The following is a 27,469-nucleotide window of genomic DNA, read 5'->3' on the forward strand; positions in this document are numbered from 1 at the left end:
CAAAGGCACCAGTAAAACACCCGACCACAGGTTCTTCAGGTCCCACAATTTTATTGCAGAAGACCATTGTTGGGGGACTGTCGCGACATGAGTGTTGCCCCCTCCCTGGCCTTGGTGACAATTGTCAATGTCCCTGGCCCCATCTGAGGCAGTGCCTGGGCCTAGACACCCACAGAGAGGGAGTAGAGTGGGGCTAGGGAGGTATGGGCACCCCCGGACAAAAGGCCAGGAAGGTGCCCACCCTCCATGGCGAGGAGGCCAGCCACGCTGATGGCTGGCGGGAGGAGCGCTGACTCTGAGCCTCAGTGCTCAGCTTTCTCTCCACGGCAGGGGCCATGGCAGGGCCATGTTTCTGGAATAGCTAAGAAAGCGTAAGACGGAGAAAGCTGAGAGAGACCCCCATGTCCCAGGATGGCCCCGGGCACGAAGGAGCTGTCCACCTGGACTTCCCGGGGCTCCTGGGGGCCTGCACAGGAGCAGCCTGCAGCCCTGGCATGCAGAAGAGCCGCTCTCCCTGGGCTGGGTCTGCCGGCCGCCCAGACGCGGGTTTGCTTCCCCGAGTGTCTCACAGAGGCCGACTTTGGCTCTCCAGCAGGGGGACTCCTCTAGTCCCTTCAGCCCGCTCCTCGAAGCCAGCAACATTTTGTAGGGCTGCGGAAGGGCACAAGTCGTATGAGTCCCATAGAGTTCTTGGGGCGACTGATTTTGGAGACGCTTCAAAAATACATGTTTGCATTTCTTAAATATAAAAATAAAATAAACCCTGTGCCAGCAGTTTGTGACCAAACAGGTACCATGGACCCTGTTCACGGTTGACAGCGTGGTGGGCCACAGCGCTGCCTGGCTCTGGACCACGGCTGGGCGGGGGCGCTGTGCTCACAACACTGAGGGCCTCCTGCTAAGCACAGTCCAGGCACCATGAAGCCAGCGCTCCAACAAAGCCCCTCATCTGTTCTGGGACAGCAACAGTGTCACCAGCGCTGCAGGGGTGATGCCCACTCTGGGCTGGCCCCTTAGTCAGGGTCAGAGGAGCAGGAACTGCCGATGTCACCTTCCGGCCCTTCTCTGGACTCTCCTCTGTTTGTCTGTGGACACTTCTGTGGGAACATCATGGTACCCAGACCCTCATCTGCAGAAAATGCCTGGGATTCTGGGGGGAGCAACAGCTCTCCCGGTTCCTGTAGAACTTGGAAGAGCAGCAACACACACATGTGCACACACTCGCACTCAGACTTGCTCACACTCACACACAGCAGCACATGGTGGAGGGGGGAGTAACACAGGTGTCCAGAAGACGTTGCAAATGGCCAGGGCCCTTGGGCCGGAGTCTTCCCAGCAGCCAGTGCTGTGAGTAGGGGGGTGGCGGGCAGGACACTGGTTAGGATTTCCGGAAGCGCGTCTCACTCTAGGAGGAAAACAAACAGGAGAGTGTGGTGAGGGTGGGCTGACTGACAGGGAACACAGAAGCCAGCAGGAGGCCCCCGCCTCGATGCCCAGCCCAGCTGTCTGCCGGCTCCGCCCCTCTGAGAGGAAGGGCAGCATCATGAGAGCCCCGCTGCTGCGCTCAGCTTCCAGCTGCAGCCCCCTCAGAGCTCCGCCCTGTTCTGCCCTCACCACAGGCAGAGGAGGGAAGGGCTGGGCATCGCACTCCCTGCTTCACAGCTGAGATGAGCAGGGGTGGAGCTGGGTCAGCCAGCTGGGGGCAAATCCCATTTCCAAGGCTGCTCTTCCTGCCTAGGAGGGAGGCCTCCTGGCATAGTCCATCCTCGGTGGCTGGAGAGGGGACAGTGGAGGGGGGCTGGCATCAGTCTCAGCTCACCCTTTGGCCACCCTCTGAGCTCTGCTCGGAGGGAAAGACAGACAGCAGACCCAACACTTGACCCTGCTCAGAACACCTCTGCCTGTACCCGTGGGAAGGCCTGGGCCCCCTTTTGGGGTCGTTGTTTCTAGGGATGCCCAGGCTGCCTGGCACAGTAGCCTGTGTTAGGCCCTCACCTCCATCTTGCTGTAAATCCAGGAGAGGACTTCTGTCACTTTGGTGTACACACCGGGCTTGTTTCTCTGGCCACAGCCTGTGCCCCAACTGGTGACACCTGCCAGGTACCAGCGGTTGTTTTGCTGGCAGACAAGAGGCCCCCCGCTGTCTCCCTGTAAGGGGAGGGAGCACATCAGCTGGGGTGGACACAGGTAAACTCTGGACTGGGAAGGGTGTGACCCCGGTCCACACATCAACCCCAGCATGCCAGCCTTCTCCCACCCCCAGCAGCCTCACCTGGCAGGAGTCTCTGCCCCCACGCAGGTCCCCAGCGCACATCATCCTCGGGGTGAGGTAGCTGTCGTAGACCAGGTAGTCATTGCACTTCCTGAAGTCGATGAGGTTGACCTGCACCTCCCGGAGGAACGGGGATGTCTTCTCTTCAGTGCGGTGGGAGTGGGGGAGAGGGGGCGGGAAGCTGATGAGACTCTGGACCTCCAGCTGCCCCTCCAGGACCGGGGCTCAGCATCCTGGGAGCAGAGGGCATCCTGCCTATGGCCCCAGCCCAAGGAGGCCCTGTGTGGTTGGACACCAGGACACATGGACACTCACCCCTGTGCCAGACACAACTCACTGTGCATCAAACAGAGCCACACACGAGCACACACTTGCAGAGCTCCCCGGCTCCCTGACAGGTGGCACCATGCCCGCATACATTCAGAGCACCATAGCGGCTAGCACTTCACTGGTTTTTAGATGCCAGGTGTCCTACAGAGGGTGGGGCTTATCTGTCCACTCACAGGTGGGGAAACCTGGTGCTAAAGAAGTGCCTTGCCTGCAGCCGAGTGGCTGGGCTCTCATGGAAGCCGGATCGGAAGAGGGCTGTGTCCACCCCATCACCCAGAGCCAGGGAAAAGCAGCCCTGTGCCCCGCGACCAGCCTGAGTCCCCGGCGGAACATGATGGCTCTTACAGAACTGACAGCCCACAGAGTACCCTGTGACCCTGATGAAGCCAGGCAAAGTGGCAGCCTTTTCAAACAGGGTCGCAAGGCTCAACTCAGAAACACCCCATGTTTCCTCTCGCTGACACCCTATGGGCCTGCTTTTAGGTGAGCAATCACAACTTGGGAGCCCTCCCTCCTTCTAGAAAAGAGGGCTCAGATTCCCCATTAAACAGTTGCCCGGATTCGTGACAACATCCAGTCTAGAGAAAAGCCCCACATCTCCCCAAGCCCCCCAATGCTGTGATGAACCCTCCGAGCACCTTATCTAGACAGTCCAGGCTCTCCGTAGTGGGTTCCCCCTCCCCCACGCTGCAGTGAGCCTCAGATCCAACTTGTGCACCTGCAGAGGTCCTCCAGGTGGTCTTGCCTAGAGGGCACTGTTACTCCAACTGCGCTGACAAGACACACGGGAGTTGATCCACACACATTTGTAGGCAGCCCATGAATTTATCCACCCAAACCCCTACCTACATAGACTTCATCTGTGTACCCGTCGTCCTTGACATGTACACACGTGCACGCACACGCACGCACACACACAGCGCAGCACCTCTGCTCTCACCGTCTGTCTCCTTGGTCTTGCCAAAGCCTGTGATCCAGCAGGTCTCATTGAGGCTGAAGGTCTGTCCGTGCATGGGGAGGCAGGCAGGGTGGACGTGAGCTGCCGTGAGAGGTCCAGATGTCAGTGGAGGACAAGGATGGAGGGATTCGGGCGACAGGGCACAGGGGAGCAAGCGTGTTGATGTCCTAGGAGCCCTTCTTGCCACCAGAGTGGCTCTGAATCTTCCAAGTCCTTGTCTCCACCAGGCAAGTAACCCTAACCCTAACCTAAACCCATCACCTTATCTTAACCACCCAGTCAGATTTCCAGAACCATGCTGATCTGAGTCGCTGCCGGGCGGGCACACACAGAGGCTTGGTAGCTCCCTCACACCAAGCAAACACCTGACTACTGCAGGTCTCTCCCCACAAGCTCGGCTCTCCTGGCTGGGCCTCCTCCATGCCTTTCCCTTGGAGCAAAGAACAGCATCACACTAAGTCCTGGATGCTGACCGTGGCCTCTCAGCCAGGCAACCTGCTGGCTGGCCAGGGTCCGGGGCTCTCCCTGCAAATGTTCACCTGGATCGGGTCCAGATACCTCCCTAAGCAGGAGGGCACAGCCCTAGGCCAAGACCACAAAAGCACAGGGAAGTTGCTCTCACACCCAGAAACACTGAGACGGGGACCTCGAGGACCAGCTCATAAACTCTCCCCAGGGAGCGGTGTCCCTGGATGGGTCATCGTGGACCACCAGACTCCCGTCTGGAAAAGGCAAACGCGGACAGGCCGCTTGCTGCTTCCTCAACTGTTCATTACTGCAGCGTCCTGCTCCTAGAATAGCGTCTGGTTCTGTGAACACAGAGAGAGAGGGAAGGAGGGAGGGAGGGAGGGAGAGAGACAGACAGAGGGAGAGAAAGAGAGAGAGGGAGAGAGGGGGAGAGATACAGAGAGAGAGAGGGAGAGATAGAGAGGGAGAGAGAGGGAGAGATACAGAGAGAGAGAGGGAGAGATACAGAGAGAGGGAGAGGGAGAGATACAGAGAGAGAGAGGAAGAGAAGGCACAGGGAGGGAAGAATGCTAAATTCTTTTATAAACTGGGTTTTAAAGGTTGACATCTATGTTTCTATGTTTTGTCTGCTAGAGAATAAACAAAACATAAACAAAGGGATAAAATCCATTATTCACAAAAAAGGCAAAACTCGATTTCTAGTCTACATCCTTTTTTGAGATGCAGTCTTCAAACCACGTACCACCACTAAGCATTCTGTTGTATTTCACTCACTTGTGTGGGGAATTAAATTTATCAGTGAGTTTTCACACATTTTCCCAGAAAGTGCTGTGACTTCCAGGTGCTAGGCCTGCCACATGAGTTATAGAAAGTCTGCCCTGATTTCTGAACCAAAAGCCAGGGCACATGGTCTGACACGAATCGGAGCTGTGCTTCTGGAATGAACGGTCTGCTTCCAGCCTGGGGCGGGACTGACAGCCCTAAAAGGCATTTGCAATGTAATGATAGCTTTCGCTTGGTTTCAGAAATTACTTTGTTTTTAGAGTTCCAAATGATATTGAGGGTCTTGGCAGTGGGTAAGAGGTAGGATCTGGGTGTTTAGCCACAAGGAATGTGGGTTTACAAGACTGAGACCGACTGTCCTCCTGTAGTTGGGCCAGAGCTTGAGTGGGGGACTCCTCACCTCGCAGCCCCAGCTCTGCAGACCAGGCTGGAGGGTGTGGCTGCCCGGGGGGTGTGGCCTGCCCTGCCCAGGCCCTGCTCTGCAGAGGATCCTCCTCCTCACCCCACTCTGATGAGCTCACCATTGTGACTCATGGCAGCACCGCCTGGGTAATGAATGTGCCAGGAAACACCAGCTCACAGGCGCAGGGCACAAGAACGGCAGGACTAACCAGAGAGCCAGTCAAGGCTTCCAGAAATCCCCACTCTCCTCCTTCTCCTCTACCTGAACAACCCGGCTTATGCCAGAGGCCCCTGGCCACATTCTTCCAGGGGCTCCCCAGGGTCCCTCCTGCCTGACTTCATCAGCCTTTCTTGGGCAAGCCACCCTCAGTCTGCCATGACCTCACCTGCGCCACCCCAACTCCCCCTTGCTACCTGCTGCCAGGTTTGTTCTGTTTGTCATTGCAACTGCAAAGCCTGTCATTTAGTAGACACACAGTAAGGATCTGCTCGGGGAACGAATAAAGGGAGGAAGGTTCTTTGATGCCCCGTGTCTACTTCTGTAGCAGCTCCTGTGCAAAGCCTCGTTTGGTCCTTGGCTCACCTGTGCGGCTGTTAGATGAGTGTGGACACAGCTCACATTCTCAACCCCAGTGCACAGAACTTGCTGGCTGTAGCCGAGTGGGCAGAGCACTGCTTGGGAGTCTGACCAACCTGGATCCCATCCTGGAGCTGCCCCCTCCTACCTGTGGCCTCGGGGCAATTATCTCTCTCTGAAGCTCACTTCCTCTTATGTCAGATGAAGCTATTAATAGGACCTGCTCTGCAGGGTTGGCTGGGAGGGATCAATGCAATCATGTATGTAAAATGCCTACCAGTGCCTGACCCTAAGTGCTCAGCTGATACTAGCAAAACAATTCAATCCATTTATAATGATTTAGACCAGTGTCCAAGCCCTGGCTCTGTCATCAATTTGCCATTCGAGCTGTGTCATTTGGGGCAAACTTCTTTCCAGCTCTCTGGGCCTCAGTTTCGCCCACTGTAAAATAGCAGGGCTCCAAGTAATGATCTCTAGGAGTCTTTGACCTTGGCTCTGCGGAGGCTGTGGGGTCCTGGGGCAGGTTGAGAGATGCTGCCAAGTGCAGGGGCCGCCGAGGGTGCCCCAGTGGAGTGGGGGCAGAGTCGCTCACCCGACAGGGTCAAGGGCTTGGAGAGCCGCATGAGGGCGATGTCGTAGTCGTCCTGCTCGTCGGTGTAGTTGCCGTTGATGATGATCTGGGAGATGGAGGCCGCCTCGGGCAGCTGGTGCAGGTTGTTAGTGCCTGCGTACACCTTCCAGCCCTCCAGGATCTTCTCCCGGGTTCTGCAAGAGCCGCAGGAGAGCACAGGCCGGTTACCCGCCTGGCAGAGCTTGCTGGCGACACCCAGGGAGCGGCAGCCCAGGCACCAGTTTGGAGACACAAGGATGGTTGGGACCACCTCAGAAGGGAGCCCTCCTTCTCACCCCAGGACTCCAAAGCAGCCCTCCATGCCCCACGGCCCTGAGGGGGCCAGTCTGCAGCTTACATCACTAAAGATTGAGGGAGGGACACTCTGGTGGGGCCTCCACTCACATCTCCAAAGATCGGAGGAAGTGGTGGGGACAGAGCCCAGCTGTAGAACTCGAGATGGGGTCCGTGGCCCAGGGAAGGCTTATGCTGGGGAAGCCAGTGCTCCTGCGGCCTGGACCAGAGCCCTTTCCTGCTTCACACGGGGCTGTGCGCCGCCAAGGGGACAAGGCTGGCTGCTGGCTCAGAAGCTGATGGCACTGGTCTCCCGCCAGCACCTCCCTCCCTTCTGCCCTGTCCTTCAGCTCCTGGGACCATGTTCCTGACATCCCACGCGCCTCTGCTCCAAGTTCCAGTTGCAGGAGGCCGGAACCAACTCAAAGCTCTCTGATTTCTCTCTGCTCTTCAGGGGCAGGCTCCCAAGTCCCTCTGCCCACCTGTCTCCCTCTCATGAGGGCCATCACTGGCATTTTCTCATCTTTGGGCCTAATCCACAAATCACACCCCCAGTTGCCAATCCCGGCCCTCAGAGGATCACTCCAGCCTCACCTGCCCTGGCTGGCCCCTGGGCACCCCCAGCTCCTGCACAGAGAGGCCAGCCTGTGGTCAGCCTGTCCTGCCAACACCTGAGGAGTCACCGCCACCTCGGGCACTTACACGAAGAAGCAGTGGGCCGCGGTGAGCACCCACTGGGCGTCGATGAGCGTGCCCCCACAAATGTGCGTGGTGCCGTAGTGCAGACTGACTTGCCAAGGCCACTTGCTCTCGGGGGCCAGCGCCCCTCCCACGATCCGCCCGGTCATGGCTCGCAGTCCACAGTCTAGGGGGGAAGCAGAAGTGACCAGCCGTGAATGTGGCTTCTCTCAGAGCCTCTGCCACACTCCCTGGGCCCAGCGTTGTGCTGAAAACCACCCATGGCCTGGCTCACTGAACCTGCTGGAGTGTGGCTGCTTCCCGCCAGGCACAGCCATCACCTGGCAGGTAGCTCTCGGGTCATTCATGGGGAGTTTGTTTTGATGGAGATTGCCTGGGGCTGTGATCAGGGGCTCAGGAAAGTGGACCGATTCTAAAGACGTATTCGAAAGACAGAGCTACAGAGAGGACGAGAGAGTGAGCAACATCTTCCATCCGCTGGTTCACTTCCCACATGGCCGCAACAGCCACGCTGGGTCAGGCGGAAGCCAGGAGCCGGGAACTCTAGTCTGATCTCCCATGTCGGGGGCAGGGCAGGGACTCAAAACGCTTGGGCCATCTTCTGGCCCCTTCCCAGACACATTAGCAGGGAGCTGGACTGGGGACAAGCAGCCGGACTCAAACTGGAGCTCCAGTACCAGATGCCGGCTCCACAAGTGGCGGCTTCACCCGTGGCGCCACCCGGTCTGAGTCTGACACCACCCTGCATGGCTGAGCATCGGCATGAGACTCTCAACCATTTCAAAAGCAGAGAGACAAAGCTGAGCTGCACAGGTGGGCTTGTGCCCGCAGGGCTCCAGAGGCTCCTTCAGTGCTACTGGGAGCGCTTCATCCCAAGGGAGCTGTCCCTGCCTGTCCTGGAGGGCGTCACCCTGCGGAAGTCACCGACAGGAGGGTGGCCCCTGGAGTGTTGCTCAGACACGAGTCCCTGTCACTTTGAAGGGAGCAGAGGGTGAGCAGCCCCTGGGACCCTGAGGCATGGGCAGCCGCCGCCCCTGGCACTGCCCACAGGCATTATTGAGAACACAGGACCTGTGGGGCTGGTCGCAGCCCGGACTTCAGGGCCAGAGCCTAGGCTGAATGCTAGCTCCCCCTACCAGTGGTCTGACCTTAAGCAAAGCGAGCATTTCAGTCCTGGCAGCTGCCTCGGTTGGCTGTTGTAGGAATTAAATGCACTTGTTTGTAAAAAGATGGGCTGGGTGCCTTGAGCACCCAAAGGCTCCGTCAGCGCTGGCTCCAGAGCCAGGTCTGCAGCTAGCTCCCTGTCGGCGGGTCCTAAAGGTTTACGCTGAAGCAGCAGGTGCTATCCCAGCCCCTGGTCCCTGCCTGGAATCCAGGAAGCCTTCAAGGGGCCCTCTTGGAATGAGAGAGCTTGCTGGGCTGCCCGTGCTAGGAGCAGGGGAAGTTACCCTTGGCTGCCCCACACCTTATGGGGCTCCTTGCCCTGAAACAAACCTGCTGGTTATGCCCCCTTCCTGGATTAGACCCCCACCCCCAGCCCGGCCAGTCATCATTCTCAGAGAGGTTGCTCCAGCCCTCTGTCCCACTCTCCCAACCCACATGGCCACAATGCAGGAAGAAGAGCATCTTACGGGAACACTGGAGAGAGACGTACCGCTGGGAAGGGCATTCGGACCTGCAGGAGGAGAAGGGAAGGTGGGAAAGGGGCACATTAACCACCTCCTCCAAGCGGTCTTTCTGATTGACTCCTGCTTAGCTCCTATCCCGTTCCCAAGGAAGCCCCTCTTGGTGCAAGAAAGTGGAGGTTCTGACCTTGTTCCCCTGTAGGACAGGGAAGTGCTGGCTTCAGCAACGGGGGGAGCTCAGTGCACGTCATCTCCACCTCCCATTCCCCGCCTGAGTTCCTTGCAGTGGACGGTGTACATTGGTCTTTCCAGGTTCTCTGAACCCAGGACTCCCTCGTCCCTGCAACACTGCACAGCTAGAGGGGTGGCCCCTCAGCATAGCACGTGAAGCCCACCTTGCACAGAGCCATCCTTGGACGTCGCTGCTTCACTTCCTGTCCCTCACCGCCCCTTCGTCTGCAGCCCTGCTTGCTCTCTGCCCCCACGAGGTAAACAAGGCTGCTGCGGGGGCACCCCATGCTCCCCTCTTGAGGGAGGGGCTGCAGAGCGGAGATGGCAGAGGAGCAAGAGGCCCGGGCCCCCCAGATGGGCTCCCCGTGGTTGACTTCTCTCACCCGGCAGTCTTCCACCCCACTCCACCCTGTGGAAGCTTTCAGCCCAGACCCCTGGCTGACAGGTGGCCCCAAGCTTTGCTTGTTGTCTATGACAGCCAGGTACACTCCTGGGGAGCCCCTGAGCTTGAGGGGCTGGTCTGCCCCAAGGCCCCTTAAGACTCTGGCAGTCAGGAGGCAGCGTGGTCAGTGAGGCCTGAGCATTCCTCCCAGACTCCTGCAGGAGGGTCCAGGAAGGCCAAAAGAGAGTGGTCCCTGACTCCAGGCCCTCCTCCCTGCCCACCTCCCAATACCCGGCCCATGAGCGTGCAGTGCGGCCCACCCACCCTGCCATACCGGTGCAGGCTTTCCTGGATGGTGGAGTTGTATTCAGAAACAGAGAAGCTGCTGGTAACGTCCCTGAGGGCCACCTCGGTGGTCCGGTAAGCACTGCGGGGTGGGGGTGGGGGGCAGAAGAATGAGTCCATGGAGACAGTGCACCCAGGTCCCCAGCTGGTGTCAGAGTCCCCGCCGGCCCTATCCACAGAGGCTGTCTGCGGTGGGCTGGATGATAACCACTGTCCCGAACAGCTGTCAGGGCTCCACACCGACCAAGCCCAGCCTTGGATTCTGCCCTACGTACTGACTCAGCAGTTCTCAGAGTCTGATCCCATCAGCGTAGCCTAGGAAGTTGTTAGAAAGGTGACTGACTCTGCGAGCCCCATCCCAGGCCGAGTGAATCGGAAACTCTGGGGCGGGCCCTGCGGTCTGTGTTTCAACAGGCTCACCAGGGGATGCCTGGGCGTGCTCAGAACTGAGAAGCCCCAGCCCGGCCTTTTCCATCCACACTGTTGTCCATGTGCCAGCAACAGCTGTATCACCCTACACCCACTGAATCCAATCTGCATTGAAAAAGTCACCAGGTCGTTGATTTGCACATTAAAGTTTCAGAACCTGTAGAAGGCCTTGGTCTGGTAGTTACGATGCCCACATCGAGGTGCCTGGGTTCAACTCCCAGCTCCTGCTCCTGACTCCAGCTTCCTGCTAATGCCCACCCTGGGTGGCATAGGCAATGGCTCAAGTAGTTGGGTCCCCACCACCTCCATGGGAGACCTGGGTAGCATTCCTGAATTCTGGCTTTAGTCTCCTCAGCCCCTGTTAGTGTGGGCATTTAGGGAGTGAACCAGCAGATAAACAATCTCTCTCTCTCTCTCTCTCTCTCTCTCTGCCTCTTTAATTAATTCATTGTGTGATTAATTAAAGGAAAGTTTGAGAACCTTCGGATAAGCACGCTGGTGATTCTGAGAGCACAGTGAGCCTGAGACTGGCCTTGGCTGTTGGCTAAGCAGGTTCCAAGTCCTGATCCCAGAGATGCTGATTTAGGGGCGCATTTTCAAGAGCACCCCGGGGGATTCTGGCGTGTTCCCCTCGTGTTTCTGGGACAGGGCGTGCCCTTGCATGAGACAAGGCCTTTGCACGTGGTGCTCTTCTTCCCGGAGGGCTCAGTTCTTCCGTGCTCTCTCTGGGAGCGCAGCTGGGAACCTTCTCCATCCTGTGCATCCTCACATCCTCACATCCCCAGCATCCTCCTTTTTTTTTTTTTTTTTGGACAGGTAGAGTGGACAGTGAGAGAGAGAGACAGAGAGAAAGGTCTTCCTTTTGCCGTTGGTTCACCCTCCAATGGCCACCGTGGCTGGCGCGCTGTGGCCGGCGCACCATGCTGATCCAAAGGCAGGAGCCAGGTGCTTCTCCTGGTCTCCCATGGGGTGCAGGGCCCAAGCACTTGGGCCATCCTCCACTGCACTCCCTGGCCACAGCAGAGAGCTGGCCTGGAAGAGGGGCAACAGGGACAGAATCCGGTGCCCTGACCGGGACTAGAACCCGGTGTGCAGGCACCACAAGGCGGAGGATTAGCCTAGTGAGCCGTGGTGCCAGCTCCCAGCATCCTTCTGGTCACACAGCATTGTTAGTTTAAGCCTCTCTCACCCACCCAATACTGGAGGGTCTTCCAGGGATCCTGTCTTATTCCTTTGTGTCTGGGTACCACACAATCTCTGGTCCTTGGTCAAAGCTCAGTGAGTGATCTTTGAATAAACGACATTCAGAGGATGGAATGCTCAAGGCAGACCCAGACTTGCACAAGTGGATAAAGGATGTCCATGACCTTCTGCTGGGACCCTCGGAGCCCCTGCCATGGACTTGGGTGGCAGTGGAGCTGCCTAACTAGTTCCCATCCCAGCTCCAGCTCCTGGTTTCCAGGTGCTTCTCCTACAGAGAGCCCAGCTGAGATCCTGGACCCTTGCCCCATGACCTCAGACAGCTGGGTGAACCCCAGAGCTACTCAGCTTTAAATCTCAGATGGGCACTTGGTCTAGAAGCCGACATGCCACTTGGGATGTCTGCATCCGACATCGGAGTGTGTGGGTTTGCGTCCCGGCTCTGCTCCTGATTTCAGCTTCCTGCTAACACACATCCTGGGAGGCAGTGGTGATGGCCCAAGTACTGGGTTCCTTGCCACCTACATGGGGAACCTGGACTGGGTTCTCAGCTTCTGGCTTTGGCTTGGTCCAGCCCTGGCTTTGTGGGCATTTGAGAGTGAACCAGCAGATGGAAGCTCCATCTGTCTGTCTCTCTGTCTCCAAAAAAATAAGAAAAACCTCAAAACACTCAGCCTAGGATGGAGGAGCAGTATATCTTCTTGTCTGCAAACTGCAGGTTCCACCAAGAAGGCCATCGCTCTCCCTTTCCCTGCCCTGCCCGCCAGCACAGGCTTCTTGGTTTAAAATCTCTAGAGCACAAGATTCTTTCGACTTGATCTGGCCACATCTGTCCCCTTTCCAGTTCCCATTTGTGAGTTTCTCCAGCCAAACCATGACTGATATGACTCAAAGTCCACCCAAGGGCTTGGCCAACCTGATGTAAAAAGATAAGGCCTGTCCCGTGCTCACCTGTCTCAAGAGTGTCACCTGAGAGGATGGTGATGGGACAATTAAATGTAGCAAGGGATACGAGGGTGCTGGAACCACACAGGGGCCTGACACTGTTACAGCTGCACAAATAATTACTTTGGCCTCGTGGGACCAGCTTGCCCCAGACTCACGGGACTCAAAGCGTCCTGAGCTAGTGAGGTCAGTGCGGGTGTCCCAGGCCTTTGCAATGCGAGGCCCCCTGGGGGAAGGCTCACCTCTTGAAACCCAGCTGCCGACAGGTCTTTTCGGAGAAGGAGTCGTTCCAGCTGTGGCTGCAGATGGGCAGCCACTGGTGGGAGGGGCCAGAGTAGACTTTCAGCAAAGACGAGTCCCAGTCAAACCTCACTGCCGGGCAAGAAGAGAGGCAGGGCAGATGCTCAGCACCCGGCACCCAGCCAGCCCCTGGGGGAGGAGCTGAGTGAGGCCTCTTGTCCAGAGGCTCCTCGCCGAGACCCGAGAGAGGACTGGGAGGCTGGCCTGAGTGGCAGTGGTCAGCCCGCTCTCAGCTGCCTGAGACGGTCAGCAAGGCAGAGCCGGGGTGATGGCTGCGGGGGGCACTGCTGGGATAAGGAGCAGGCTCTGGCAGGAGCGGTGCCCTGAGAGGCCAGAGGTGTGCCCTCACGAGAGAGTGATCGGGTGGACAGGACAGCATCTGTGACGCTCCCAGGCCAGGCTGAGTCACTGACGGCGCAGGCACAGTGCATATGCACCTGCAGGCGGGCCGTCCAGAGTACGCACGCAAAGCCCACCAAGGCCACAGTGCAAAGCGATCTTTTTTTTTTTTTTTTTTTTTTTTTTTTGCAAAGCGATCTTTGTGCACATCGAGTCCCGCTGCTTACAAACAGGCCTTCATTTCTTTAGAAAGTAGGGGTGACACTCAGGGGCCACCTGCTGGACAAAGAGGAAGGGCTCCAGCCCCCCTACCCACCGCCTGCCAGAGCTGCTCTGCTTGGCTCAGTCTGATGTCTGGGAGCTGTCAGATTTTATTTGAGAATCAATAACCTTGTCCAACCCACTCATTTTACAAATAGGAAACCGAAGCCCATGGAAGGTAAGCGACTCATCCTGGCTACACAGCACTCAAAGTCGGGTTTCAAATCCAAGTCTGCTGTGAGTAGAACCCAGATCTCCAGACGCCCTGTCCCTTGCCTCCTGTTTGTGCTGACACAAATTTGCACCACAGTTTGAAGCCACATGCATACACACAGGCACACACACAACCATGCAACGAATGTAAACAGTGCACACATTGCATGCACACACAGACACACATGCATACACGTGTACACTCACATGCACACACATGCTCGCCCATGCCCACCTCCTTACCACAGCCCAGCTCGTCACTCTGCAGCTTGCAGTCCACCACCCCATCACAGCGAACGGTGTGGCTGGGGCAGCTCTCCACCGGCTCCTTGTACTTGATCCCCGTGTGGCCCCGCCAGAAGTGGACTGGAACAAAGGAAGCAGAGCCTGGGTCACTGCCAGCCCCAGTGACAGGACTGTAAGTAGCCCAAGGCCCTGGGGGTTCGGAGACACCGACCTGCGATCCCTCTTGAGCTCTGGGGCTCTCGTCCCCCATCTGCATGGAGAGAAAGGCTGCTCAGGCCTGCTCTGGAATGCTCCAGAAAGCTCCTGCAGGCAGGGCAGCACCAGGCAGACACGAGCAGCCAGCCCCCCGGAGAAAGAAAGAGGAGAGTGGGGAGGGAGGTGGAGGTGGGTACCACTGTGGCACTGCGGGGGCCTCTCCACCTACATGCTGGCCAAGGTGGTGGCCAGAGGGGCTACCTCCTGCCCCAGAACCCCCTCTCAGAGCCACCTCCTCGGTGCTCTGCTGGGCCACAGCAGAGAACTTCCGTCCTCACAGTCACACAGACACTGCCTGGGCTGACCTCTCTGCCCCCCCCCCCCCCACCGGAAGCACCTGGCCGTTCTTCCTCCTCCCTCTCCGCTAAGCAAGGGTGTCTCTCTGTGCAGCCCTCGCCCCACTGCCAGTCTTATGGCTTTGAAAGGCTCCTCACTCCATGAGCAATCCAGGCAGCTGATTCCCGGATGCACAGAGTCTGGAAGAAAACGACTTTACAAACCACCTGAGCGATCAGCTCCCTGCCACCCTCTGAACACCAGTCTCCATCCAGGCCGGGAAATGCTACCCCACTGCTCGGAGACGCCTCCCCCTGGGCGCCCCACAGGCCTGGGCTCCAGCTCCTCTTCCCGCCTTTCAGCCTCAGCCCCCACTCTCACTGGGCCCTTCACGCTCTTGGTTCCCCAAGGTCAAGGCCGCCTTGTGAAATGGCCCTTCCAGGTCTTCCCCCCTTCCATACCCTGGACGCTGACCCTCCAGCATGTTCACGAAGCCCACAGCCTGGTGGCCTTGATGGGCAGAAGGGAGAACATGGAGCAGTGGGGCGAGGGGCAGGGGCCTGGCTCTAGTCCTGAACCCTCCCCCCCACCATGTAGCTGCTATGCAGCCTGTACAGTCGCACCACCTCCCTGGCCCTGGGAGGTCTGGAGGCCCTGCAACAGGGAATGCTGGGAGCTCTGCCCTGAGAGCTTTCGTTCCATTGGGCGAGCCCACCTGTGAGTGCCGTGTGCCCCTCCAGGAGCCACTTCCCACGCTCTCATGGAGCGGGGGTCCTGTGGTGAGGAAGCGGGGCTGGGCGGCAAACACCAGCTGGGGGTGTTCCATGGATGCCACGTGACAGGTGCAGAGGCCTCCACGTGCCCTGTGACAGTGACTCCATTGCCTGGGCAGCGGGTGGGGAAACTGACCCCCAGAAAGGCCATTAACTGGTGGGTCACGCAGCCGGCAGGTGCAGAGCCTAGATGCCTGGGCAGTGTGCATGGCACCCTGCCTCCTCTCACCCAGTCCTCTTCCTCCTCGGGCCCTTCCAGCCGGCAGCTTCCCTGTCCCGCCCAGCCGGCCCCTCACTACACCACAAGGTGCTGCTTCTTGAACAAAATCCTTACTCCTGGGCCTGGCGGTAAAAGCTCTCTGCCACGGGCCCTGGCCTCGTTGAACCCAACAGGCAAACGGCCCCTGGTCCCCAAATGTGTCTTCTCCTCTCTGGCTAGGTGGGTCCCTTCTCCCCCTGCCAGCCCTGCCCACCTGGTCTCCCACACTCCCTGTGGCTGTCCAGGTCCTAACTGCTTGCCTGGTCCTCGTCTGGGGCCCTGCACCCAGCCCTCAGCTGTCACATCTCCCTCCATCACACACAGGTGCAGGTGGCTGGAATTCTGCTCAGCTCTGTGGTCTCCCTGAGGACATGGTGGGCCTATGCGTGGTCACTTCTGCTCCTCCTACGATTGCCCAGCGAGCCGGGGTGCTGGAGGACTCCTTAGCAGCGAGCCATGTGCATCTTTTCCCAAGAGAAGGGGGATCGACACAGAACTTGGACACCTGAACACTGAGCGGCTTATCCTTACTAACCGAGTGTCTCTGCAGGGCTTCCCCGTGTTTTCACACTGGGCTGTTCAGTTTGTAGCTAGCCCTTGCAGGCTGAGGTTTGGGGCCATTCCTATATCCGTCTCCATCTATTCCTCCTAACCCAGTGAAGCTGGGATGAGGTCTTTGGGGCACAGAGCAGGCTGAAGGAGTGCATGAGCTTGATCCCACCTGGAGGTGTGGAAACTGCACTCAGGGTGCAGTCACTTGCCCACGTCAGTAGCACAGACGGGACCCAGGCCAGGAACCTGTGACGTCCCACACCCTTCACCCGGCCACCTCGCAGGAGCCGGGCAGCACTGTGATCCCAGGCCATTTGCAGGAGTGTCTCTCTGTGGACCCAGCCTGTGGTCCCCCACTCCCCCCAACCATGTCCAGGACCCCACCCCTCCGTTCGACTCACAGAGAACGATGAGCGAGACCACGAGGGCGATGAGGAGGAGGATGCACCCGATGAGCGGCAGCCGCTTCTGGCCCTCCTGCCAGGAGAACTTGGGCCCACTGGTACCTAGGAGCAGGGCGGCGGTGGGGGCGGGTGAGGCCGTGGGGGAGGGGCCAGCACGGTGGGGGAGGGGAAAGGAAACACCTGTGCAGCCCAAATACAACCGCACCCCTGCCTGATGACAGCACCTCCTCTGGGCCAGCCAGGCACCCTGCACGCATGCTCTGAATTCTCACTGCATGCTTGTGAGTAGAGGCTCATTAGGCCCATTTTACAGTTGGGGAAACCGAGGCTCGTGGAAGTGAAATAACTTGCCCAAGGTTATTACTCAGGCAGTGAGTGGCAGTGTGCCCGAGTCCAAAGCCCTGCCTCCCCCCACCACCAAAGTATTCACCCATCAGGCCTTGGGTGATCCTCCAAACACAGACATCACCAGGCCTGTTTGCACTGTGGTGGAGGGATGGTCTGCAGTTGGGGCTGGGAGGCCGGCCATGTTGGAATGGGCAGAAGCAGCTTCCTTAAGGGTGGAGCCATTCCTGGAGCCCACTGCTCTCTCTGACTTCCTCGTAGCCAAACCATTAGACCAAGAGTTTGGAAAGCTGGGGGTGACCAGATGTCCGCCTGGTCAGAATTCCTCCCTTTCCTCCTGGAACCCACAGATGGAACCCAATGGTCATGATCCTGTGCACCTCAGAACACAGCTTCCCTGGCAGGTTCACAGGGCAGACCCAGGAAAGACCCTACTAGGGGGCGTTTGCCCTGTGGCCTGGCTGGGCCTCCTCCTGTGTTCTGCAGGCTCTGGGGGCCCAGTGGCTCGCTCCCTACACCCTTGGTTCCTCTTTGCTCACTGTCTCGGGTGTCCTGTGTGAGGCACCTGAGAGTTGGCTGTCATTTCCTCCCTGCCCCCACCCCAGCATCCCCCTTACCTGGGCCCTCCCTGGTGGCTGGCGCTGAACTGGCAGGAGACGCCCGGACAGGTGCAGCCCCCACTGGTGTTGCTCTAACGAGGTGCACTCTCGTTGGGGAGGATGTCACGGACGCCGACCTGGCAGAAGATGACCCGTCCGACGATGACCTGGAAGGGTACGGCCGGGCCGGGGTTGCCCTCACCGGCGAAGCGTTCTGCTGGCAGAGCACAGGGGTCCCTCAGGCTGCTGCCCTGCTCACCCTCCACCCAAGCTGTGAGCCCTGCACAGCAGGGAGACGGATGCTCTGGGCCAAGCAGCTGGGGGTTGAGCAAAGCCCCCAGACAGGAAACACCCGCCAAGAAGGGCACGTCCAAGGGCAGAACCAAAGTTCAAAGGGCCTCCTGCCCCGGCTCTCCCACAGCACCCCCCCCCCCCCCCCCGCCAGGAGCTGCAGAGCGGTGCTCTGGTTTGAATGGGAGTTGGCCCCTGAAGTCACCCTGCAGACTTGAGTTTCGATGATCCTAAGAGGGCAGGTGCTTAATCTGATTATGGTGTCTGGGAGGGAGGTGGGCCTGCCGGGTCCTTAGGACATGAGGGGCAGGTTTTCAGAAGTCGCTCTGGAGGGAGGACTGGTTATGAAGACCTGCTGGGGCCCAGCTGCTCTCCACGTCCTGATTCACCATGCAGTCTTCCTCCACGTGCTCCATCTTGGCCTGGCAGCACCCTCACCAGACCCCCAACCGTGGGGCCGCCTCATCTTGGACCGGAACCTCCACCACTGTGAGCCAAGGCAAGCTTTTCCCCTTGCAAAGTTACTTCCCCGGGAATTTCATGGTGGTAAAGAAAAGCTGATGGAGGGGCCGGCAATGCTATCATCCTGTGTGGGCGAAGCTGAAAAACGTGCCAGCATCCCATATGGGCGCTGGTTCGAGTCTGGCTGCTCCACTTCCGATCCAACTGCTGATGGCCCAGGAAAGCACTGGAAGATGGCCCAAGTCCTTGAGCCCCTGCACTCATGTGGGAGACCCCGATGAACCTCCTGGATCCTGGCTTCGGCCTGGCTCAGCTCTGGCCATTGAGCCATCTGGGGAGTGAACCAGCGAATGGAAGACCTCTCTCTCTCTCTCTCTCTCTCTCTCTATTTCTCTCTCTCTAGCTCTGACTTTAAAATAAATAAGCAGATCTTTTTTAAAAAGAAAAGAAAAGCTGGCAGAGACAGGTGGGCTGAGGGCAGGGGCCATCTGCGGGGTGGGGGCGACCGGGACACCTGCTCAGGCTTTGTGTGTCTAGGGGGGTGTTCGAAAAAAGAGGCGGCCGGGCTGGACCCTATGCTGAGTCCTCACACCAAGGAACTGGGTCTCCTTCTGCACCTTCACTTCTGCCCCTGCCTCCCCATGCGGTTCTTCCTTGCATGTGTGTTAGATTCCAAACCACTGTTCTCAATACCGGCTGTTGGCAAGAAGTGGGCAGAGCACTGTTTCAGAAAAGCCCTGACCCACCTCCTGCGGGGAATCCTCACACAGGTGCACACATGCACACCCGGCCCCCCAACCCATCAGGGACCGGAGAGGCAAGAACAGGGGAGGAAGGTGTGGAGGCTGGAGGCTGGGCCCCGCCACACTTGGAAAAGAGCCTTAACCTCACAGCTGTAGGCGGAATGATTTATCAAGTTTCCTTTAGTAGTTTCATTTAGAGTTACAGGGGAAGTAACTGGCTCTAAGTGCTTTGTATGCATGTACAAATTTAATCCCCTTAACAACCCTGTTAGGTGGGAACTGTTATTATTCCCATTTTACACAGGGGGCAGCAGGGGCAGAGGGATTAGGTAATTTGATCAAGTTCTCAGAGCTAGTAAGTAGCAGAGTCAGGGTTTGAGCCCAGGAAATCAGCTCCAGAGACCACCCTCCAACCACTAGGTTCTGGGGCCCTCTGTGGAGGGTACCTGGTGGGGTGCAGAGCTGGCCCGAGCAGGCACTCAAGAACCAGCAGTCCTGCTGCTTTCCTGGGGAGATAAGCAGGTGTCACTGACCTCTGTCTCTGCTCTCCTGAGCAGCAGGCTGAGCTGGCAATGGGCTTAACCTTAACTGACTGGCTTTCTTGTGGGGGGGGGGGCGGAATGGGAGAAGAAGCCCCGTGCTCACGCTTGGGGCACCTGGCCACAGGGCTGTGTGAAAGGTACAAAAGCTCTAGGGTGGGGCAGGCGCCATGGCTCACTTGGCTAACCCTCCGCCTGCGGCGCCGGCACCCTAGGTTCTAGTCCCAGTTGGGGCGCTGGATTTTGTCCCGGTTGCCCCTCTTCCAGTCCAGCTCTCTGCTGCGGCCCGGGAGTGCAGTAGAGGATGGCCCAAGTGCTTGGGCCCTGCACCCCATGGGAGACCAGGAGAAGCACCTGGCTCCTGGCTTTGGATCAGTGGGGACCACCGGCCATAGCAGCCAATTGGGGGGTGAACCAACGGAAGGAAGACCTTTCTCTCTGTCTCTCTCACTGTCTAACTCTGCCTGTCAAAAAGAAAAAAAAAAAGCTCTAGGGCATCTGGCGCCTCTGTCTCCATCCCTCACCCACTGCTGGGTGTGGAAGCATCTGATGCTGTTACTAAGCAGATCAATTAAAAGTCCTTGTCCACAGGACAAGGTCAGCGTGGGCCAGGTCAACAGCATCAGCTGTGCCAAGTAGGACTTTGTGGCTTTATCCTTAAAATTCCTTCTTCGGGAGTGGGAGGTAATTGATTTGGTCCCTTCCCTGTTCTGGGGCTGTGAGACGAATTCCAGGAATTCTGAGTTGCTGACCACACTCAGCTTGCCAGAGGCAGGAGCAGGCACAGTCTCACAGCAGGTTCTGGGGCTCATGGATGGACGTGCGGGAATACGCATGAGCCCGATGTCCCACTGGCTGTGCAGGGGCTGTGCAGGGCATGCTTGTGTCTGTTTAGGGGCCTGACGGTCATTTGCTTCTGCTGCTGACCTAGCTGACCAGGAGCTGGGGGCTCCCTCTCATGACCATCACCTGGGCAGAGACTAGATTGCCATACAATGAAGACAGGCTAGCTGCAGCAGCTTCAAGTGGAGAAGGACTGGGCCTGGGGGCAAGGAGAGAGGGAAGTAGAGAATGCACCCATCGAGTCAGGCAGACCTGGTCCTGGCTGGGTTTCTCACTCAGGAGCCCTGTGACCCTGAGCCAGCCACTTAACTCCCTGGGCCTTTTTCTTCATCTGCAAAACAGGACTGATAATGCTTGGGAGAGCCCTTTCCGGTGCCTGGCACATAGCAGGCACATTACATGGGACTTGGCTGCTGCTCTTGGCCTTGGTCTGGGCACACACAGTACTACCCATGCTGGGACCGAACAGCCACGAGACAGCATTGAAGGGGCTGACAGGTGGTATGAGCTCATCTTAAGGAAAAAACAGGACGCTGGACAAAGGCCAGACTATGGCCCTTCCATAAGAGGGACAGCTCTGGCCATGTAAGGCCTTGTACTTCCCAGCAGCCATGGCCTGAGCCTTGGCACCTGCTGGACACCCTGGCGCTGCACACCTCCACTGGCCTGCCGGGCTCTCCCTATAAGCCTGCCGCAGCTTAACAGGGAATGCCCATGATTCAGGCCAATAAAATGCTAATCTCACACATGCATATGTTATTTTCAAGTTTATGATACACTTTCACGTCTGCGGCCTCGTAAGGTCCTCCTCACGTCCCTGGGATACCGGTACTTTGAGAAGCCCATTGCACAGAAAAGAAAGTCAAGGCTCTGAGCTCAGGAGGCAGAACCACACAGTCAGGATCCCACCTGCAGCCTGCGTCTGGGTCCCCTGCCCCTGTGGAGTAGGAAGGAGACCCTCCTGCTGAGTCTTCTCCCTGACACACGTACACTGGGCACCCACGTTGCACCTGGGCCTTGGCATGTGAGCTGGGGTCTGGTACCGTACGGGGTCAGGAGCACCATGGGGAACTGGGGGAAGGGCTGGGGGTCCCTGCAAGGCTCTTGGTCTCATGGTACTCTCCAGCATGCACCAAGGTTGGGCCCTGTGGCCCGCCAGGATTGGGCAGAACCTGGTGACCTGGAGCAGCAGGGCTAGAGTGACCATGCTGGAATCCAGCCCCACCCCGACGGGGCTGCGTGACAGCGAGCAAGTGACCTCACCTCCTCACATCTCGGCTTCCTGATTGGTAAGGCCGAGCTAATGACCAGGCCCTAGTCATCGGCGATGGATGCAAAGCGCCCACTGCACAGCCAGGGCTGGTTACATTAGCTGGGATGGTGGGGTGGGTGGGTGGGTTGAAGAATGCTGGGCTTGAAATACAAAGATCTGTGTCCCCGCCTCACCGGTTACCTTGGACAAGTGGCAGACCCTCCACGCACGTCAAATGGGCAGATCCCAGCCCTCCAGGGCCTGGGTTCTAACCAGGCTGCCAGGAGCAAGCTGAGTCTCCGGCAGTGGTGTCACAGGTGCCCACAGGCACAAACCTCCTCTCTTACAGGGGCTTATGATTTGCAAGGCTTCACACCCATTATTTCTTTTGATTCTTACAAGGTTCCCACCCCTGGTGTGTTAGAAGGCTCTTCCAAAGGATCATGGAAAATGGAATTTAAAGATAATTTTATTTTGGTGCAAAGAAACATTTGAAGGGAAATGCTAATTACCTGATGCCAACAGTTCACACAGCTGCACTTGGTATTAGGTGTTAATTGAAACTTTGAAATTAAAATTAAAGACAAATTGGGTTGAAATCCATACCTAGCTTTCTTAACACACGTTCCCCATGCACTCTTTGAAGTTCCCTTGTTTGTGGGGATCTGGGCCTCAGAAGGACTAAGTGGGAGCCTGGGCCCCTGTACCAGCTGGCAGGCTCAGGGCTGTGACACAGCCCTCTCATTCCTCGTCCAGTGCATAGGCCATCTCCACCCCAGCTGAATCTGGTGATCCATCCCTGTCACCCACTCATGGTGGCCAGGGATGAAGGGGCCAGGAATGAAGGAGCCAGGCCTGGAGGAGACAAGAGGTTCCCCAGGGTGGGAGGTCCAGAGGCGGGGGAGGAAATTTGCCCAGAGAAGGAGGTGGGGGTGGCCAGGCACCCAGGAGGCCAGGAGCAACTGGAACCGGCAGTACTCCCCTGGGACTGAAGGCTGTGGGTCAGGGACGGCTCAGCTGTGGTCCTGGAGAGCCTGACTCTGCTATCAGCTGGGGGAGGCAGGTGGACAGAGGCCAGCCCCTGAGACCAGGGCGAGAGGGAGGTCTTGCACTGAAGCCCCGAGCGAGGGCTGCCAGCTGGGGACATCGAGAGGAAGCAGCATCCGGAGTAGGGCCGTCTGCTCCATCCTCCCTCCAGCTCTGAGCCTCAGCCCCAACCATGGCGGGATGTTGAAAGAGCTGTTATCTCCAGAAAAATGTAGAGGCCCAAACAGTGTGCTTTGCCCAAAGTTGTTGAAGTTTATCTTATAACAAAACCCAGACCTCCTGCTCCGAGCCCAGTGCTCTCTGTATCACAGCTTCTAGAGGTTGGGGTCCTATGGAGGCTCTGTCTCTTGGGATCTCCCACCTGCTGGGGGAGGGGAGTAGGTCAAGGTGTTGGCATCCTGCCCTTGGCCTCCCCTGGGGCAGCCAGCATGCCAGGGAGGAGCGGGGTGATAGCATAGCTGCTCTGGGGGTGGCTTCATCTCAGTGGTTCTGTGCTGCTCCTGTGGACGGAGCCCTGGTGCCATGCAGTGGCCTGCGCTCCGGGCAAGATAAGCAGCAGTCATTGTGAATCCCAAGTGTGCAGTGGGGGACACATGCAAAGCTGTCCTGCTGGATCCAGAGTGACATGGCAGTGGTGACAGCGAGGACACCACCTCAGCACCCCTTCAAGTCCAGTCTAAACTGAGCCTCCCTGCTGGGCCCTGGGCAACACCCTGGGGAGCAGAAGCCAGTGAGCACACCTTGGAGCAGCAAGGACTTTGGAAACCTCTTATCTGAGCCCTGTATCCCATTGACGAGGCCATGAGGGCCCAAAGAGGCTCTGGCTTGCCCAAGGTCATGCAGCCAGTTGGAGGCCATGCCAGGACTAGAACCCTGGTTCCCTCCCTGGGTTGTCACCTCTGGCTATCACTCAGTGCTGTGCTCTGCCACTGCCTACCCCCTTAAAGGAATGCCCTTCCACTGACCTTGGCCCCTGTGGCTTCTTGTATTCCCAATGACCCTGATGTTCAAAGTGCTGGGCATAGGTGGGGTCATGAGCCAGCTCCCCAGAGCTCTGGGGTGGGCTAAGCATGAAGAGGTGCCCGGCCCCCTGGCCCTGCTGGAAGGTCAGGGCCTGAACACAGTCCTCGCCTGTTGAGAGCCCAGGGAGCCCGGCGACTGGGGGTGAGGGGCTGAGTTTGTCCCAGTGTAGGCTTCCAGGCTGTCTCCCCCATCTCCTCCCAGATCCGAGAGAATCCCCAGAAACGCAGGCTGTGAGATCCCTGCACTCCATGTACCCAGCACCCCCACGTACATGCAGTGTCAGCCTCGGGGGCCTGGGCGGCCTGCAGTCACACTGGGCTCATGCTAGGGAGCCAGTCCACAAGACGTCCCCTGCCCAAGGCTGGGCACCGCGAGAGTCTTCTCTTTGCTCTCCTCCAGCCTCTGGTCCCTCTGCCTATAAAGAAGAGTCTGCGTGACTGTTTTCAAACAAGGTGCCACACAGCATGGCAAGCTCCCCAGAGGTGCTTTGCAGAGCTGCGGTGGGGTACTGAGCTGTACCCCTTCTCCAGCAGAGCAGGGCCACACAGCCGACCCCACATAGGACTGCATTTGAACCAGCGAGGCAGCTGCTGTAGAGAACTTGGCCGGCACCTCCTGGGTGTGTTAGAGTGAATTTACTGTGCCTCCTGTACCCTGGGAGATCCCTGTTGCATCAGAATCAAAACACCCCCTAATTCATTCATTCATTCATTCATTCATCATCAAATACTTCAAAGAGCATTGAGTACCCCTGACTGCCAAGCGAGCTGGATTTGATCACCAGGAACCTGCTGCCTCCATTTCTCCCGTACCCCTGTCTTCCCACCCTGCCAGCGCTGGGTGACTGTGCAGCTCAGGGTGGGTGGACAAAGAGGGCTCCCCCGCAGAGGGGCCAGCTTCCTCGGGGGTGCTGCCGAGGCTTCCACTTGGCTGACAAGGCCGGGTTCCCTGTGGCCTTGTCGCCAAGGTCTGCCCCACCAGCACCCTGCCCACCTGGCTGGGCACAATCCACCTCCGTGTTTGCTGCACCGAGAGGATGCTGCTTGGCCAAAACAAGACACTTAAGCTAAGTGGCCATTATTACATCACCCAGCCCGGCCTGGAGTGCTGCACACACACTCCTACACATTTGCCCTCACGCCTGCTGGGTCCCAGGGGCCAACACAGTGCAGCGTGCAGGTGGGAGGCTGCTCAGCACTGGTGACAACGTGAACCTGAGGTCTTAGATGAGGGCGACATGCGAAGGGATGGCACCAGGGGTCTCGAGGGTGCCTGCGTTTGGGGGCTATGGTCTGACCCACAGGTCTGCCACCTCAGGAATCTGCCAACCCCCCTCTGGGGAGGGTGCCTCATCCTGGACCAGCCCTGGGCCCCTAGACACTCCCACTAGTCTACCCCATCCAGGGTCTTGGGCTCGATGAAAACCCTTACCAGTCTAAGACCAGGAAGAAAATCCTCTCTACAAAGCGTAGATGCTTTTTCAACGAGTCTACTTCAGCTCTTGCATACACACCACAATTCTTGAAACAGCAAAAATGGGGCCCAGATGAAAAAGCCAGCAAATGCAGTATTTGTCAAGAACAAACGTATATATCCAGTATGGCACACCTGTAATCCCTCCTGATAGCCCCGGAGACTACCATGGAACCCGAAAGGAGCTCCTGGGGGGCTCTGTGTCCCAGCGTCTTCTTTGGTAGGCAGGAAAACTGAGGCATGGAGAGATGACACTTGCCCAAATTTAGATCCAAGAACAGACTCTCGATGGTGATGAGGATGGAGATCCTAAATCCTAACACTCCGAATGCCTTTGTGTCTCTATCCATCTGTGCCGAATGCTGTTCCAGAAAAGCCTCCTGTATGAAAGACCCTGTTGTGAGGCTTCTTAAGGCTGGCATTATCATCATCCCATTTGTCAGATGAAGAAACTGAGGTACCCATGCTGACCCGGGAGCTGGTTTGTTCTCTGTCCACCACAACACGTGGCTTTCCCTTTGAATGTGGCAAAGCTGAGAGCTGAGTCCGTCTCTCTCCCAAGCTCCCTCTGCACACCCAGCGGCTGCCACAGGGCACACCAGGCTTCAGCTGCTGACCACCCTCTTCCTTACTCCTTCTTGGAGCAGAGGGACAAATCCACAATGCGCCTCTCCAATAAAGGCCCCGGGAAAGCCCAGCCTGAGACGACGAGTTGCTCCCAGCCTGCTTGTTTTCCATCCATCTAAGACACCTACCTGCTGCAGGGGAAATTGAGAGCCCAACCCCAGCCCTCCCTGCCTGTATGTCAGGCTCACTATGTTGGGGTCCCACCCTAAAGAGGGGGTACATCTGAGAACCTTGAATAAGGATGTGATGGCTCTGTTCTTTCATTCCAAGGTAAGAACCAATGACCTCCCTTCCAGAATGAACGTGGCCCCTACCATTCCTTCAGCGCTTCATTCATAAACGAACTGGGAGTCCCCATCAATAATTCAAAGTCTGCTCCTCACCCTGTCCCCCTCCAGTAACCTTCCACGTGGGTGCACAGCTCCGGACAGAGGCGCGGGCCTCCTCGCTCTCAGCCTGCCCTAGGAACAGACCGTCTGTCTGCCTCTGATGTGAGCAGAGCCTTCTCCCAGATGGCTCAACCCTTCTCCCACTTTGGGTGCAGGGACCATCATGTTTAGGCTCCTGGCAGGGCACTCGGGAGGATGCTCCAGGGCCGTGGGGGGGACTCATCTCCCCATGCTGCAGATAAAACCCTGGGCGTGCCCCTTGTCTGCTCACCAGAGGCCCAAAGAGGCCCAAAGATCTTGGGCAGGAGGAGATGTGAGCCCAGGAGACCAGAGCAGAGGAGGGACAGCAGCCCGGGGAGGAAGTCAAGAGGGGGCTGGAAGAACAGTGGGGAAAATTATGGAAAAGGTTGCAGAAAATAGTTGGGGTTCAGAAGAGACACAAGCCAACTATACACAGGACATAGAGTATGCTGCTCTTTCTCAAACCCAGGGCTGGCCCATCCTTCCCAGAGTCCCAGATTTACCTGCTCAGCAAAGCACAGAGACCGTGGAGTGGAGCAGAAAAGGAGACCCGCAGGGGAGTGGGAGTGCAGGCGGGCTTCCCACAAAGGCACGAGCAGAGGCACGGGGAACTCGAGCTCCCGGAGGCTCCACGTGCCTGCCTGGCCCTTCCTCGGAGGGCCCTCTGGCTGCCGTCTACCACCCCCGAAGAAAGGAGCCTGAGTTCTGGCAGAGGGATTGTGGTTAAATGTAAGGGAGGACTTCCCAAGCACGAAGGTTAGGAAGCCCAAAGTAAATCATCGAGAAAGATTGGAAAAAAGAAAATCCACTTTTAAAGCACACAGAAAGTCCTATTTTTCTGGGAAGGTTTAGGAGCCGAGGGAGGGAGGGAGATGAGATGACGCTGAGGACCAATTAAAATGCTTTTGATCCTCAAGGCAGTGAGAATCTCCCACAGCCGGGGCTCTCACTACGCAGATGCCCTGACCACAGGGCTCACAGACCACAGGCAGGGGCCAGGAGTCAGCCCTGGGTGCCCGCCGACCAAGCCCAAAGCCTCCAGCTTCTCTTCCCGGGCGCTCCTTCCAGGAACCATGATCAGAGGAGCCTGGAGATCCTGATCCCCGGCAGCGTACCACAAGCCGAGGCACTTCCAGTTCCCCTGAGAACCTGTGGCACAGTGTGCCAGCGCTCCACCTTTCTCCCTGTCCCAGCCCTGCTCCCCGGCGCCCACAGACACACTCACCGGGCGGCCGCCCCTCTCCATGGTCTCCGAGCAGGCAGCCAGTGTCCCGGCTCAGCTGACGGCAAGGGGAAGACCCATGTCGGCCCCTGGGTTCCCGGGCCTGTGGGGAAAAGGGGCTTCCAGGGCTGAGGGCCGGCCCCCAGCCAACGGGGCGGGGAAGCC

The 27,469-nt window shown here is 58.0% G+C and overlaps 1 protein-coding gene across 3 annotated transcripts; it reads right to left on the reverse strand.

Annotated features, from left to right (window-relative positions):
- Positions 1-31: 31 nt before the first annotated feature.
- On the reverse strand, positions 32-27,469 carry TMPRSS13 (transmembrane serine protease 13). 3 transcript variants are annotated; one of them, XM_051835986.2, is made up of 13 exons: positions 27,308-27,469; positions 17,391-17,586; positions 16,426-16,530; positions 13,907-14,029; positions 12,793-12,922; positions 9,966-10,058; positions 9,025-9,068; positions 7,397-7,559; positions 6,383-6,555; positions 3,543-3,641; positions 2,273-2,415; positions 1,996-2,148; positions 32-1,405 (listed from the first exon to the last, which is right to left on the reverse strand). In XM_051835986.2, exons 1-13 carry the CDS (start codon positions 27,326-27,328, stop codon positions 1,379-1,381), a joined length of 1,470 nt encoding a protein of 489 aa, XP_051691946.2. In that variant the 5' UTR covers positions 27,329-27,469; the 3' UTR covers positions 32-1,378. The 3 variants fall into 3 exon arrangements, with proteins under 3 accessions (XP_051691946.2, XP_008247643.2, XP_069934938.1); XM_008249421.4 differs by having other exon boundaries at positions 17,391-17,589; XM_070078837.1 differs by lacking the exon at positions 1,996-2,148 and having other exon boundaries at positions 1,231-1,405; positions 17,391-17,589.

This window comes from Oryctolagus cuniculus, chromosome 1 (assembly GCF_964237555.1).
Source record: "Oryctolagus cuniculus chromosome 1, mOryCun1.1, whole genome shotgun sequence".
Classification (NCBI taxonomy): Eukaryota; Metazoa; Chordata; class Mammalia; order Lagomorpha; family Leporidae; genus Oryctolagus; species Oryctolagus cuniculus.

What these genes read in the sequence shown, in the direction of transcription:
- TMPRSS13 (XM_008249421.4), bottom strand. Translation starts at nt 27,328, where the DNA reads ATGGAGAGGGGCGGCCGCCCG. An exon ending in CAAGACCAAGGAGACAGACG is followed by an intron (nt 2,416 to 3,542) that starts GTGAGAGCAGAG and finishes ACCGCACTGAAG; the next exon opens with AGAAGACATCCCCGTTCCTC. An exon ending in GGGGCAGAGACTCCTGCCAG is followed by an intron (nt 2,149 to 2,272) that starts GTGAGGCTGCTG and finishes CTCCCCTTACAG; the next exon opens with GGAGACAGCGGGGGGCCTCT.